This window comes from Hippocampus bargibanti, linkage group LG17, assembly GCF_051943395.1.
Source record: "Hippocampus bargibanti isolate YZ-2025 linkage group LG17, ASM5194339v1, whole genome shotgun sequence".
NCBI classification, from domain to species: Eukaryota; Metazoa; Chordata; class Actinopteri; order Syngnathiformes; family Syngnathidae; genus Hippocampus; species Hippocampus bargibanti.
Window position 1 is genome coordinate 15,149,027 of NC_142750.1, and position 16,197 is coordinate 15,165,223.

At 43.3% G+C, this 16,197-nt stretch overlaps 1 protein-coding gene across 1 annotated transcript; it reads right to left on the minus strand.

Annotated features, from left to right (window-relative positions):
* Nucleotides 1-12,195: 12,195 nt before the first annotated feature.
* LOC148885954 (homeobox protein Hox-B1a-like) lies at nucleotides 12,196-15,205 on the minus strand. Its single transcript, XM_089018620.1, has 2 exons — nucleotides 13,643-15,205; nucleotides 12,196-12,992 (listed from the first exon to the last, which is right to left on the minus strand). Exons 1-2 carry the CDS (start codon nucleotides 14,424-14,426, stop codon nucleotides 12,640-12,642), a joined length of 1,137 nt encoding a protein of 378 aa, XP_088874746.1. The 5' UTR covers nucleotides 14,427-15,205; the 3' UTR covers nucleotides 12,196-12,639.
* Between the last annotated feature and the right edge of the window lie 992 nt (nucleotides 15,206-16,197).

The window sequence follows — 16,197 nt, forward strand, 5'->3', positions numbered from 1 at the left end:
TCAATTTTCATGATGGACCAAGTTTAGTTTAATATCTTTATGAATTTGATAGACCGTGTGGCCTGGTTGACTGTATGTGTTAGATTTTAATGCCAATCATCTGTGATTGGCCGGGACTCGATTACGTCTCATTCCACAAAGCCATAAATACACCTTTATCACTATTTCTACCTGAGCAAAGTTGAGAAAAGAAATCTTCATCCATGCAGACAGTCAGACTGCACTTTGCGCTGGGTTTGCACTGAGCATTAAAATAAATTCCCAGTAATTGAATCAAGACCAAGCAGCAATGCTGCATATATGATGACACATAGACAGCACAGTGAGATAAGGGGAAATGGCATAGTTGCTAGCATATAACAAAATGAGTTCTGACTACAGTAGGACCATGGCGTACGAACTTAATTGGTTCCCAGACAGAGTGTGTAAGGCGAAAGTGTGTATCCCAAAAATTAATTTCCCATAGGAAACCATTAAAATGAGAATAATCCGTTCCCAGGTGCCCATAAAACATAAGTTTCTACTTTTTAATTTTCTAAGCCTTAAAACTACACAAAATACACATTATTTTATAATATAATATATTGCATATATATATATATATATATATATATATATATATATATATATATATATATATATATATATATATATATATATATATATATATATATATATATATATATATATATATATATATATATTATAAACATTAAAGAGACAGACAGACAGAGAGAGAGGTGTAGGTTGTGCAAAGAGGCACCTGAGACAATCCAACACATAACTGCAGGGTGTAAGATGCTGGCAGGGAAAGCCTACATGGAGCGCCATAACCAGGTGGCTGGCATAGTCTACCGAAACATCTGTGCGGAGTATGGACTGAAAACCCCAAGGTCAAAATGGGAAACACCTCCCAAAGTAGTAGAGAATGACCAAACAAAGATCCGGTGGGACTTCCAGATACAGACTGACAAGATGGTAATGGCCAACCAACCAGATATCGTGGTCATAGATAAAGGGGAAAGGAAAGCCGTTGTCGTGGATGTAGCGGTCCCGAGTGATGGGAACATCAGAAAGAAGGAACATGAGAAAATGGAGAAATACCAAGGGCTCAGAGAGGAGCTGGAGAGAGCCTGGAAGGTAAAGGTGACAGTCGTGCCTGTGGTGGTCGGAGCACTCGACGAGTGGTTGCTACAGGTCCCGGGAACAACATCGGATATCTCGGTCCAGAAAAGCGCAGTGCTGGGAACAGCATGGTTACTGCGCAGAACCCTCATGCTGGCCTCTGGTAGAGGACCCGAGCTAAAATGGGGGACAGATACCATCCATGAGGGGTGAGACGAGGATTTTTTTTTTTACACATAATATAATATAATATAATATAATATAATATAATATAATATAATATAATATAATATAATATAATATAATATAATATAATAAATGTGCTATAGTATTATGATTAAATAAATAAACTGTACTGTACAAGTCATTTTTTTACCTTTGTGATGGTCGTTACTGGCTTGATGTAATTGTTTCCTCAGCATTAAACACTTGATGAGGAACATCGGCTTCTTTCACCATCTTGAGGAATGGTCCCTTGTAGGTGCTTTCTCTGTGATAATTGTATCTAGTTCATCAATATTCAACCTTCCAGTCTACACTCTGCTTTTGAACTATCAAAGTTGAAATTGGTCCAAATTTCAGTGTTTTCTATCCATTTTCTCACCATTATACTGTTTTTTCCCCTTTTCTTTTTTTTGTTTCAAGCTCTGTCCTCTCCCTTTCGTGTGTGTGTGTGTGTGTGTGTGTTTTCTCTCTCTCTCTCTCTCTCTCTCTCTCTCTCTCTCTCTCTCTCTCTCTCTCTCTCTCTTTCTCTCTCTCTCTCTCTCTGTCTGTCTGTCTGTCTCTTTAATGTTTAACCCACCCGCCCCACACTGCTGGGTTCTTGACCAATCACGAGGCTTTAACCGAAGACGCCATTTTGTTTTTTGGAGAACTCTCTGTCTGTAACCCCATCCTCCACTGCTGCATTCTAGACCAATCGCGTGGCTTTAACCGACGACTGGGGGCGGGGAATAGAGGACAAAAAAAAGTCCGCTGCCATTTCCTTGGTTGGAGAACGGGCTCATTCACAAAGGACACATCATTCATTGTGGCAGCTCCGTGTGTATCCCGAAAAATAGTTCGTATGCCAAGGTAAAATTTTCATAAATGTAATGTTCGTAAACCGAAAAGTTCGTAAGCCAAGGGGTTCATAAACCGAGGTCCCACTGTATAAAATTTTATAGGTTAGTTCAACCGAAAAGATGTGAAGAAATCGGTTCCAACAATTCACTTACATTTAATACAGTAAGAGTTCTATGAGCTACTCAAATAATTTACAGTTTAACACATAATACTGCACACTTTTTAAGGTTGTTGCCTTGTCCCCTGGGACTAGTGAATTTGTTATGGTTAGTGGTCTGAGATAACATTTATTTCAATGGTCTCCCCCTCTCCGTCTCCTCCGCCTTATGTGCTCTTTTATGCTATTTACACATCCACATTTCTTTTCTCACTCATCATAACACGTATTGTTTTTCTATCTTGACACCTCCTTAACAGACCCGTGTGTATTGTACTCCCGTCTTTCTTCCATTTCGGATAACCCACACATCTGTGATGACAAGTTGACCTCTCTTGCTCTCATTCTCTGCTCTCATATTTCCTACCATGCCGTGCTGCAGACAAGATGTGGCGTCGTCACTTGTGCCTGTCCTCCCCGCAACCCCTAAACTCTCTGACCTGCATGGGCACACAAACACACACTGCGCAATCCAAACATCCACACATGCACACATCTAGTTACAGGCTAGGTCAGGTGTGGTAAAGAGGCCTGTCAAGCGTCTTTTGGCCCAACCCGAATATGACCCGAGCAAAGGTCAACCAAGTCAAAGGAAACTGATTTCTGGGGCTCCGCTATCTCTACAACCCCCTATCCCAAACGCACAATCTTACTTCACACATGCATACAAACACAGAGAGTGGCAGTAATGTTGTCAGGACAGGATGCCGGCAAACACATCGGTCATACCTTTGAAAGAAAGGGACTGAGATACTGAATAGATTCCAGTCAAGGTGTTCTCTTTTTGTGTTTATATATTTTTTTATTACTTTTTTCCCGATATTCAGACATGTTGATTAGCCTAAAATAATCCAACTATGTCGTAGGCAATGACACAATGTGGCCACTTATCAGCAAATCTTGAATCATGTCAAATTCAGATTGTTCATGCATGTTCAGCACGAGAGAAGGCATTTGTTTCTCCAATTCTTTTTCAAATTTGGCTCTTGTGAAAATCAAGTATTTATTTTGCTTTTCTTGCAGTTTTATTTCAGATAACATAAGATTTGCACTTGAATACATGCATTAAAACATGTTACATAATATAATCTTCATAACTTTGCTGTCGTGATTTAGGAATTTCTCCATTGCGAGAGCAATAATGGTTATCTCATGTGAGGTAAATGACAAAATAACAAGATGATTTAACAATTTTGCAATTCCATCAATTCATGTTATGATCATTAAAATACATCCTTTTTTAATCCAATCCAATCCAATCCAATCCGCTTTGTTCTCAAAACCGTTCTGAACCGGTTGATAGTCGATTACAGGGCAAACAGAGACAAACAACCATCCACGATCACACTCACTCCTCGGGACAATTAAGAGTGTTCAATCGGCCTGTCATGCATGTTTTGTGAATGTGGGAGTACATGGAGAAAACCCACAGAGGCACGATAAGAACACGCAAACTCCACAGAAGATTCAGCAGCCGTAGTCTAATACCGCACCTTGGGACTGTGCGCGGAATGTGCTAACCAGTCGGCCACCGTGACACACTCTTTAAATATAGCAAATCTAATTTTAACTTAACCAATATTATAATCAGCTTTATTAGCGGACTGGCTAAGGTTCTCCTACCTTCATGTGTGTGATGTCCATAGTTATGTTATACTGCATGTTTTTTCAACTGACTTTGACTTTTTTTTGACTATGAGTTAGGAATGCACATTATTTTTTCTCCAATGACCATTTTAAGTGGCATCATGAGACTTTTTCTGTAATTGAAAAGCAAAAAGTAGGAATGAACATGCTAAAAAGTGTGCTAAAAAGAATGAGAGTCAAACTAAAAAATAGGCCCATTGGAATAGTTGATACATATAAATTGATTGGTCAAGTTAGTGTGAAGAGGATCATTTTCGTACCTTCTGAATTTCTTCTTGAGGGCTGAACAATGAGGCCATGACCACAAGATTCCATCTATCAGCAACAGTTTGACCAGGCAAACACGAGTGAGAGCAGTGTGTGGAAAACATAGCCAAGGGTTGGAAGGTTACAATACTATCTCAATTTAATGGCAGATTACAACCATTGTTGAGCTCTTTCCTCTTTCGTCGTTGGGTTGATTGGTAGGGTAGCCACATTTTGAGTCACACAATCCGTTTTGAAGAAGAAGACAAAATTAGTCCCAAAGGAGAACTTCAATTTATGACTTGACACTTGACAACTAATTTTTCAATTATTGTAGCTATTTTTATAGTTGTCAGGGCACTTTTAAGGTTATACCTTCCTTCTCTGTCATCCTCACCATTTCCAATGGAGACCCGAATGTATAAATTTATGTTTATCTCTTTCTTGACTGATTACAACATCTGACTAACAGATTAACTGCCTTAGTGTGAAGTAGAGCTAATGCTGAGTATTTGCATAGCATGTGGTACTTCTACAAATATTTATATACCACACAAAGATACCACCAGATTAGCCACACTTATGTTTTCTGGGATGCAGCCATGTCAGCTATGTCGAGGAACTGTAAAGTACAGAGATGTCAGTACTTATAGGCACCTGCAGAGGAATAAAGAAGAAGAGAGGAATAAAGTTGATGAGCCATACAATGAAACTCTGGGAAAGAGTAGTTGAAGTTAGATTAAGAGCAGAAGTGAACATTTGTGAGCAGCAGTATGGCTTCCAAATGGAATACCCGGGTGAGAGATGGGTTGAGGATCCAGGAACGGGGGACCCATTGGCGTTCTTCGGGGCTGTAGCCCTCCCAATCGACAGGTACTGCAATTCCTTGCCCATGCGCCGAGAGTCCACTATCTCCCGCACGGTATAGACTGGACCGTCGTCCACCATCCTGGGGGGGCAGGGGGGGGGGTGTCGAAGCCAGGGGTCTGGTCTCCACAGGCTTGAGGAGGGAGACGTGGAGTACCGGATGGATCCTCATCGTGGGTGGCAGCCGGAGCTTCACCAAGAAGGATGAGGATGGCCTCAATGGGGGAGGGACCAGTGAACCTTGGAGCCAGTTTGGAGCCAGTTTGGCCGATGTCCCAGAAGGGGGAGTGCCTTCTGACTATAACCGCGGATAAAGCGGCGGTAGAAGTTGGCAAACCCCAAAAATCGCTGGAGTTGTTTGCACGTCTTCGGATTTGGCCACTCTACCACCGCTTTGGTTTTGGCGGGATCGACCCGGAGTTGTCCCTGCTCCATGACGAACCCTAGAAAAGAGAGAGAGCAGACGTGGAACTCGCACTTCTCTGCCTTCACGTAGAGCCGGTTTTGCAGGAGCCGCGCCAGGACCCGTCAGACATGCTGCCAGTTTTCTTCTGTATATTTAGAAAAAATGAGGATGTCGTCTAAATACACGAACGCAAAAACATTGAGAAAGTCCCTGAGCACATCGTTGATGAGGTTTTGGAATACGGTGGGAGCGTTGGTGAGTCCGAACGGCATCACCAGGTATTCAAAATGCGCCAAGGGCGTTTTGAAAGCGGTCTTCCACTCGCCCCCCTCTCTGATGCGAACCAGGTGTTATGCGCTCCGTAAATCCAATTTGGTGAAAATGGTCGCCGATTGGAAAGGGGCGAAGGCCGAATCCATGAGGGGGAGAGGGTATTTGTTGCGAATGGTGATGTCGTTCAGACCCTGATAGTCGACACACGGGCGCAGGGATCTATCTTTCTTTTCGATAAAGAAACACCCGGCGCCGAGCGGGGAACGCGAGGGTCGGATAAGTCCCGCCACAAGGGAAGAGTCAATGTATGTACTTACGGGTGCTGGAGGTCTTAGGGGGGAGGGGGCCTTGAGTGCGGCGACCCCCGGGGTTGACTTGATCGCCCCTGCTCCCCACCTGCAGCGGGTCGGGGAACTCCTCACGGCGTCTCGTGCCTGCTCGTCGCCGTCGGGTGTGGTCGTCCGCTGCTTGTTTCTGGGTTCGCTGGACCGCTGGGTACCTTGCTCCCACTGCCGCTCCCGGAGGCGATGGTCCAGGGAGATGACTACATCGATCATCTCGCTGAGGGTGGTGCCAGCGTTGCGAGTGGTCACCTCATCTTTGAGAGCGGCGCTGAGTCCGCGACGAAACACTCCTCTCTGCGCTCGATCGTTGTAGCCACTCCGGACAGCCTGGATGCGGAAGTCGATGGAGTACTTAGCGGCCGAACGCGTTCCTTGCACACAGTCAAAAATGAGTCCCTCAGCCTCGCACTCTGGGACCGGGTGGTGGAATACTTGGCGAAGCTCGGCCACAAAGTCCGGGTAGGAACTGCAAAGTTCGGGCTGGGACTCCCGGACGGCCACTACCCATGACTCGGCCTGGCCCGTGAGCAGGCTAGTGATGAAGGCCACTTTAGCCTCATCGCTAACGAAGACGGAGGGTTGTTGTTCAAAAACCAGTGAGCACTGCATCAAGAATTGAGCACAGAGCCGTCAGGGTAGCGAGTCGGGTCTCGACCTCCTGTAGGCGTTGTGCCAGCGAGGACTCGATGTGGTGGTTCTCCTCGATAGCTTGCGCCAGCTGGCTCGAACGCTCCGCCTGATAGGCTAAGGCGGATATGAATTTGTCTCCACCGGCGAGATCCATAGATGGCCGGTGTATTATGTCACGTCCGCTCGAGGAGTGGTGACAGGACTCGAGGGACGACGTGAAGTAGTAAGGGTTGGATCCGAAATACACGGTGGAGGCAGTAACTTCAAACAGAGTCTTTACTGAGACACATAAAGTAATACAGGAAATCAGGCAATGTAGGAGAACAGAGTAACAGACCTGAGCGCGGCTGGGTGACAGGGAACTTTGGAGAATACACCGGCGCAGACCGAACGGTAAGGGTGGCTTTTATAGCCAGAAGGCATAATTAAGGAAATGAGGAACAGGTGAGTGAGTCCGGAGAGCAGGGAGGGGAGGGGCCCGCTCCAGGAGCAGAGGAGGATGAGACAGGAGGGGAGCACGCTCCTGGCGAGCATGTGACAATATTAGAGGCTTTGGAGAGAAAGTCAGAGAGGCCAGACTGAGATAGTTTGGACATGTCCAGAGGAGAGAGACTGACTATATCGGGAGAAGGATGCTAAATCTTGAACTGCCAGGCAGGAGTCCGAGAGGAAGACCGAAGAGGAGGTTTATGGATGTGGTCAAAGAGGACCCACTCTTCCACCGACCCCCACTCCTGCACCCAACCCAGAGTGGAGGCGCCACAAGCGCTGTATGAGGAAACAAAAGAGGAAACCAAAGTCCTGCATTGGCTTCCAGGGAAGCCAATGCAGAGAGCTCACTCCATTTTTTTTGCTCGGTGACATGAAGTGGCACATAGGCGTTGTTTTGAACAACCTTCCCTTGTTGTTTGGACTTGGTCAAGATTTGAAACAAAGCTGAATGTGAATAACAAACATCTTTGCAGCATTTCATTATGTGTTCATCCATTATTCCTTTTTCAGATCCGCCTTCTCATCACAAGGGTTGTGGGGAGTACTGGAACCTACTCCACCCAACCTTCTTCGGGCAGTGGGCGAGGGACACCCTGAACCAGTTTCCAGCCCATTGCAGGGCAGAAAGAGAAAAACAATCATCCACGCTCACACTCACACCTAGGAACAAATTTAAAGTGATCAATCAGCCTGCCATGCATGTTTTTAGAATGTAGGAGGAAACCGGAGGATCCAGAGAAAACCTATGTGGGTCCTGAAAGAACATGCAAACTTCACACATTAAGCTCAGATGGGATGAAACCCATGACCTCTGCACTGTGATGTTGATGCGCTAATCACTCGGCAACCGGGCCAAGACATGATGATTTATCTTTAAGATAATCGTTTCAGTTGAAAGATTGTTGGGGGCACAATATACATGAGTACACTTGGTCCAACAGTGCTCCGAAGTGTATCTCTCCTGTTTAACTGCACACTCACAAAAACATTTAAGCCGATGGAGGTGTTCGTTTTGGATTGGACAATGAAATATACAGAGTGAGACTATGTTCCCTCTCTTCAAAATTGAGTGATTCCAGGTTGTTTTCAATCTGCCTGCTGAAAATGTTTGTTACTGTTTTATATAATAAGTATAGAACTCAAATGCAGTATGCAACGCCGCAGTATTTGTTGTTAATCACTTTTAATGTCTGATGTGACAGTTCCTGAGAAAAACCAGGGGAGGGGCAACACAGTTAAATCAAAGGTCCAGACAAAGAGTCTGTGTCTGCTTGGGAAGGGTTCTTGGGCCTGGACACGTAATGTGTCACAACCGGCAAAGGCCAAGGCAGAACTCAATCTGGGAAAGAACTCTAAAGTGATTGCCGAAAAACAAAGAAAGAGGGAGGTCAAAGGCAAGTAGGGTTGAAAATTATAATTAATCAGAGGAAACATACTGGTGAGCCTTGTGTGAGATTGGAAGAGCCTTCACAAACGTTAGTGAGAAGAAGAGGTCCAGACAGTGGCTGATTGCTGAAACATAACCCGTCGGTCTAAGTTTTCCTCCGTTCTTACATTCAAGCGGTCTCAAGGCGGGTTATCAGTCACAACCAAAGTCCTGTTCCAGTTGAAAACACGCAAAGTAGAGTCTGGGGGTGGAACGACCACCTCCATCTGCCACCAAGCACACCCACCTCCCAGCAGAGCAAGGTGGGCCCAATCAAAGACGGAGCCCAATTCGGGGGCCAATTCTCCCCCTTGCCCACAAACAGCGATGAAGTGAGCTGCACCAGCTGGATCTGTGGACGGACAGAAGCATTCAGACAGAAAAGACAAAGAAGAAGGCCTGGACCAAGGACAAGTCCCCTTCCCCCATGATCAGCTGACCACAGGGAATTTACTATTTTGAAGAACGATAAGTTTACCACGTAATCAAAACATTAATACATGTATCAGACAATAAATGCCCTTAATTAGTGCTATCGAATTAGACACTATTGATTTGAGTTTGTCTGACAGATAACTCCTTCAATTACCCAATGACCACACCTGATGTTTCTTGCGATTTAGTCAAAGGCGAGTCAAGAAGGTGTAAAACTGTACCAGATGCACATAAAAAACACATACACATCGTTGCAATGCAAAACGCGGTCAAATAATTTGTCTGATACATGACGAACGCGTGACTACTTCAGTTGCTAACGTTCGCAAACTAATCATTTAATCACTCTCGTAAATGCTAACCAAACAATCGCAGTGATCCAAAAATATGAAAATACAGCGAATACACCCTAAAAATTTATAAAGTTACATACATCAAAATAAATGTAGATACAGCCCGTGCTTGTTTAACGACACAAAGTTGCAGTACATCATTATTATTGATGAAAATGTTTCTTCCCCGTCATCTGTACTTCTTGAAGGTGTCAGACATCAGCATTTTTTTTTGCTGACGAAGTTTCTTGGATAAGAAGCGAAACGTCCGACACCTTCAAAAAAGTACAGATGACGGCTGAAGAAACCTTTTCATCGATGGACCACTCCTGTACGACTGAGAGCTTACACAGATGGACCATTATTATTATTATTATTATTATTATTATTATTATTATTATTATTATTATTATTATTATTATTATTATTTAAATTCCGGTTTGAGTGTACGCTGCCGCGTTGTGCTGCCGCTGCTCTGCGCAGTAAAACCTTCAATTTCAGTACCTATGCTTGTCTGTGACTGTAAAGTGTCATTGAGAGCTTTGAAAGGCGCTTAAAATGAAATGTATTATTATTATTATTATTATTATTATTATTATTATTATTATTATTATTATTATTATTATTATTATTATTATTATTATCATTCCGGGGTTACATGAAACAGGAAGTGCCCACTTCACCGTTTCCGGTATGCCCTTCAGAACAAGAACTTAATATTACAAAATAAAGCCGCTCAAACAGAGAGAGAGAGAGAGAGAGAGAGAGAGAGAGAGAGAGAGAGAGAGAGAGAGAGAGAGAGAGAGAGAGAGAGAGAGAGAGAGAGAGAGAGAGAGAGAGAGAGAGAGAGAGAGAGAGAGAGAGAGAGAGAGAGAGAGAGAGAGAGACCTGAACTGAACTTTCTACGGGCAGCAGAAAATAGGTTATTTAAACAGTGTAATTCTCACGTACACGTGGACAGTTATGCGCACGCGCAATGAAGTGATGACTGAAATCGCCACCCAGGCTCCACAACTGGTATTTCAAAGGAACAGAAAGGATAAGGTGATGAAGGTGGTGAGCAAGAGTGTGTTTACATGTTTAGATATCCCAGAGGCTCTCCTAAGGTTGACAGGTTAGCAAACCACCCGGAAAGCAAGCCGACATTCCTCACTGTAGCTCAGTGTGTTTCTACGCGTGTGCGCGTGTGCGTGCATGTGTGACGAAGGGGGTCAAAAAGAGGCCACAGCTCGTCACTGTGGGGGACATATCCGCTCTTGAAATGCGTTACACTTTAAAAAATTATTGTCAAATGTTTTTGGTTGTTCTTTTAACTGAAAAAGAGGACGCGCCATTTTTTTTTTACTCCAATCATGTTTTCATACTTATTTTACATTCCTTTCCAGCGTTATTTTCTTATTGTATCTTCGATTCACAGTCTATACGTGAAAACATTTTCGGTTGCAAAGCGCAATCAAAGCACCAAAACGCCATAAATGTCTTTTAATTTGATATTGTTTTAGCATTCTGTTGCATATAATCTCTCTTATCTGGCGAATCAATGATTTGTGTGTTTGGGATTTCCAAATATTTCTTGTGTGTGTGTGTGTGTGAGAGAGAGAGAGAGAGAGAGAGAGAGAGAGAGAGAGAGAGAGAGAGAGAGAGAGAGAGAGAGAGAGAGAGAGAGAGAGAGAGAGAGAGAGAGAGAGAGAGAGAGAGAGAGAGAGAGAGAGAGAGAGAGAGAGAGAGAGAGAGAGAGAGAGAGAGAGAGAGAGAGAGAGAGAGAGAGAAAGAGAGAGAGAGAACTGCTTTAAAAACTTCAGAACTTTACTTCAATAGAAACATTGTTCACGACTGTTTTTCAAACAATAATGTAACCGATTTAATTAAAAAGAAATATTATTTTGCGACAAAGAGTAACAACATGCCAAAATCATTTTTAAAAGGTATGATTTATTTGAGGTAGCCTATAAATAACAAAACATGAAAAATTGGAAAGACGAAGGCAGCAAAACTGATAAAACTCAGTCAACCCGCTGGTATTTAAAATCTCCATCATGACGTTTTTCAAGGAGTTCATTGATACAGCATCATCGTTTAAATTGAGCCTTCACTCGATAACAGTTGCAAAAATATAAAATCAAAAACGTTACTCTCGTTGAATAACCCACCTGCAGTAGAATGACATCACACACTTAGGTGGGAAATCCTTTTTTCAGCAGTTTGTCTTTCATCAGTGCAAACAATTGCTACATCCCTGAATCTAACTATAACAAGTACAATAAACCATGCATTTAAATCATTCAGTGTGTCGCAGTTAGAATATGAGGAAATGTTTCTGATTTGATCCTTTTCTCCTTCTATAATGGGGCATGGAATGTATATAAATACATTTAAAAACAGACAGCCTGACAGTGCTTTTTTTCACGCTGTATCTAAAAATACAAATGCCAATCAGGAATTCCATTCTTAGCTGTCAGGTATGGCTTTTTTTGAAAATGAATTGTATTTTTTTTTGTAAATCAAGCTTAAACTTCTCAAAAGACAGCCCCTGAGCAGAACACAGAAAACAAAAACACTCAAAATGTAGAGCACACATTTCATTCATCTGTACGAATTAGAAAATTCTTACCAATAACGCGGATTGTGTCTGTTTTCTTCTTTTACAGTTTGCACAACTTATACATACACCAAAAGAAAGATTAGTTTACTGTACTGTAAATTAAAATACCTGTAAAGGCCCCTAAATGCCCAAAAGCAAATTGTTTGGCATGGGCAGGTGTTATTCCTGAAACCAAAGCACCAACCCCACGTGATTATTTTTCTTACCATAACTTTAACTTATTGTTTGAAAACATTGAACGTATCCAACATTGAAAAATATACATTTCTTTTGAACCTCTTCAGTGTGCATTGTGGTTCCTCTTTATTTATGAAACAGAACATCAATTCAAGAAAAAAATCGATAGACAATAAATAAATAAATGATAAATATAATTTATCATATACTGCACTTGTCAATTTGAAGTTGTCTTACATTTTTTTGTATTGAAGTTTACTGCCCAGTCAAATTAAAATAAGCCATTTCACAATGTGGAGTTTGGTTGCATACTGTAGTTTGGATGCTGTATAATTTGGATACAAATGTCCAATTGATCACACGCGAATGCAAGTCCTGTTGTTCTTTCCATTCCTTTATTAAACTATATCCGGGCCTACTCCGAGTCAGGAGACGCGTCTGGTGACGTGGATGCAGAAGAGCGGTCCGTTTCCTCCAGTACCTTGTTGAATGCCATCCCAGTGTTGATCGAACCCGAAGACGACGGGCGCAGTGACGTCGACGTGCCTTCCTTCTCGCGCTTCTTCTGCTTCATGCGTCTGTTCTGGAACCAAATCTTCACCTGGGTCTCATTAAGCTCCAGTGTGGCCGCGATTTCCACCCGCCGTGCCCTCGTTAGATACTTGCTGAAGTGGAACTCTTTCTCCAGTTCTGTGAGCTGGCGTGTGGTGAAGTTGGTCCGCATGGTGTTGTTGTTTGCGCCAGCTAAGCCGAAGTCAGACACTTTAACTTAGATGAAAAAGAAATGATACGTTATGCACTGAAGACTGCTTTGATAAGGACTGACAGAGAGCATTCGATGGGACACAAGTTCGCCGTTGAATAAAGTTTTGATGACCTTACGCGATTTGTCAGTTTCGTATGCACGCACAATTTGCGTCATTAAAAATAAGACAACGTCTTCTCTTTTTGGCTCTTATTTAATTGTAGTGTGTGCACCTGGCAACGTTCGTGTGTGTATGTGTGTGTGTTTAGGTTTGTGGGGGCGGGGTTTTCGGCAAACACGTCTGCTAAAATCATTAAGTGTGCACAAACGACCACTCCGTCTTATTTGATTTTAAATTAATTGTTATATGTCGAATATGCTTTATTTAATATTGGTCACCCAATGTAAATATTGCAGTCTTAAATAAACATGACCATTCATTGTATGAAAAGGGATTTAAAAAATGTTATTCAAGTTCGTAAAAATGATAGGAGACATTTGTAGAAGACACGCGACATTATTTAAGTGTTCCTTTTCTGTGCACTTTTTTTCCTTAAAATATTTTACTTTTACTGTATTTGTTTGCAGTGGATCGTTTTTAATGCCCTCAAAGTGCTAAGATCACGAATGAACATAAACGGTACAAGCTACAATGAATTTGGCAGGCACCTACCTGTTTTGGGTGGATTCCTCTTTACCTTCATCCAGTCAAATGTTTGCCCTGGTCCGGCTTGCTGATTCTCTTCGTCCTCCCCCTCTCGCTCGAGTGAGACAGGTAGCTCCCCATATCCTCCACCGTGTGGAAGTCCCAAGTAGCCCGCTGCGTCGACCTGAGGCGGGTATTGGGAGCCGAGTAAGGTGCCCTGGGGCCCACAATAGGCTGCAGCCAGGGTTCCATAGCTGGGACCAACGGAGGGGGCCGAAGTAGAAAATGTTGATTGATGATAGTAGGTCGATGATGCAGGCTCGTCCATGAAATATTGAGGATGAATGGACGTGGTGTTGGCAGGCCCCGTCGCTGTCATGTACTCCGCGTTTGTGCTGCAGGCCTGCTCCAAATAGGCCCCGTTGTTGACAGCGGTTCCGTTATGATAGGAAGACAATAATCCACTTTGGGTGTCGTAAAGAGGATGATAGTAGCCGTTCTGTCTCTGTTGATGCTCGTGATGTGGTGGTTGCTCGTGATGCTGGGCCACCCCTGTCGTCTCATTCGGTCCTCCGCCGTCAGTGTTCAAGTGCAAGCGCTCATCCGCATTATAACTCAATCTCGAACCTCTCGACGCGGTGATGGGAGTTTGGGGATGACCCGAGTGGATATTGTCGTTGGTCTGCTGGAAACCATGATGCTGATCCGTGGGATGGTGATGCAAATGCTGATGGTATCCAGATTTAGCCCGACAATAAGATCGATTACTAAGCGAATATTGCAAAAACGAGTTCATATTCGAAATGTTCATGCAGACTCTACCGACAAATATTTTTGGGGGGGAAAATTCAGAAAAAGATGCTGTTCAAAAACGATTTGCTTGTAAGGAAAGCGTGTCGCATCGAAAAACTACGATGTAAAAAATCGGGAAAGGAAAACCCGAGACTGCTCGACCAAAATTGAATCAGACATACGTAACGGTCTCAGGTTGTGGGACCTTGTGCACGCGCGTGCGTGCATAGACGTGTACCAATCTGGGTATACAAAAGGAAGGCCTCAACGACGTGAGCAAATCTATTCTGCGATCGGAATTTTAGGCCCCGTGATGATAAAAAAAGAACGCGACGATCCAAAAAAGGGTAGAGTCGACTTTTCCTGGTCGCACGGGTTTATAGTCCGTTTTCTTTCATCCTTAAGATTAATTGACTTTCTTCTAATACTCTGCTTTCCTTTTTTGCGTCTCTCCCCCTCTGTTTTTCGTGTCACTTCTTTTCTTACCGCCGCCCTGGTCACGTGACTTGTCGTCACGTCGCCTGGGGTGACCAAAAGGCCCCCAAGTTTGTTGGCCGGCGGACGAGGCGAATGATCCACTGTACGCGCGTGCGTGTGAGCGTCAAACAGAGAATCGAGGACTGGGAGGACTTCACGTGTGCGCGCGGGTGTGTATTTGCGCACGCGCCTCATCCATCACGAACAGTGACATGAGCACGACAAAGAGACTTCAATCAAACCGGCCCATCAATCTGATATCAGCGCGAATCTGTCAGGGCAAAGAGAGGGTGAGGGAAGAAAAGAGGAGCTGCGAACCGGCCTGCTGCTCTCTGCCATCATGATTGCAAAAATACTCTTCAAAAATAGCAAACCAGGTTGTACGTGTAAAAATGGATTGTTGATACACGCAGGACATTTTCCATCACTTTCAGCATGACAGATCGATGGACAGATAGATCCACCTATCTCTCTCTCTCTCTCTCTCTCTCTCTCTCTCTCTCTCTCTCTCTCTCTCTCTCTCTCTCTCTCTCTCTCTCTCTCTCTCTCTCTCTCTCTCTCTCACACACACAATTTCCAGTATCTATCTATCTATCTATCTATCTATCTATCTATCTATCTATCTATCTATCTATCTATCTATCTATCTATCTATCTATCTATCTATCTATCTATCTATCTATCTATCTATCTATCTATCTATCTATCTATCTATCTATCTGTCTAACTATCTACCTAGCTAGCTAACTAGCTAACTAGCTTTCTAGCAATCTAGCTATCTCTCTCCTATTCTACCGACCTATTCATCCACCCATCCATCCAGCTAGGGATGACTGGCAAGTCCACAAAAGTCAAATTCTCCATCAAAATATTTTACTTGAATTTCTTTGCAGTAATGTGTTTTTATTGCAACCCTCATGGATTTGCTGACCACCCCTGCCCCCTCAACCCCCATCACTTTTTTTCAAAGAACTTTGCTAATGTTTTTCGTCAATGAAAAGTGAATGAATTCTATCATGCATCGTAAGAGAGGGTGATCCAAAACTTTGAGCAATTGGATTGGGGGAGCCAAATGAAAGGGTGCCTTTGACCACGTTTGCTAATGAAATGATTTTAACGATCTGTTATAGCAACGAGATTAAAGCGGACAGCGGGCCTTCTGGTTAACCCGATCCTTTATACTCCAGCAGGAAATAAAGAATCTATTTCGGTGTTTGTGTGAGACAATGAGAAATCACCTCACAAATCTCCATTTTTGTCTCAATTTAAATGCTTTCAGGGGTGGCAATGGCAAGTGTCTATGGGGCAACGGA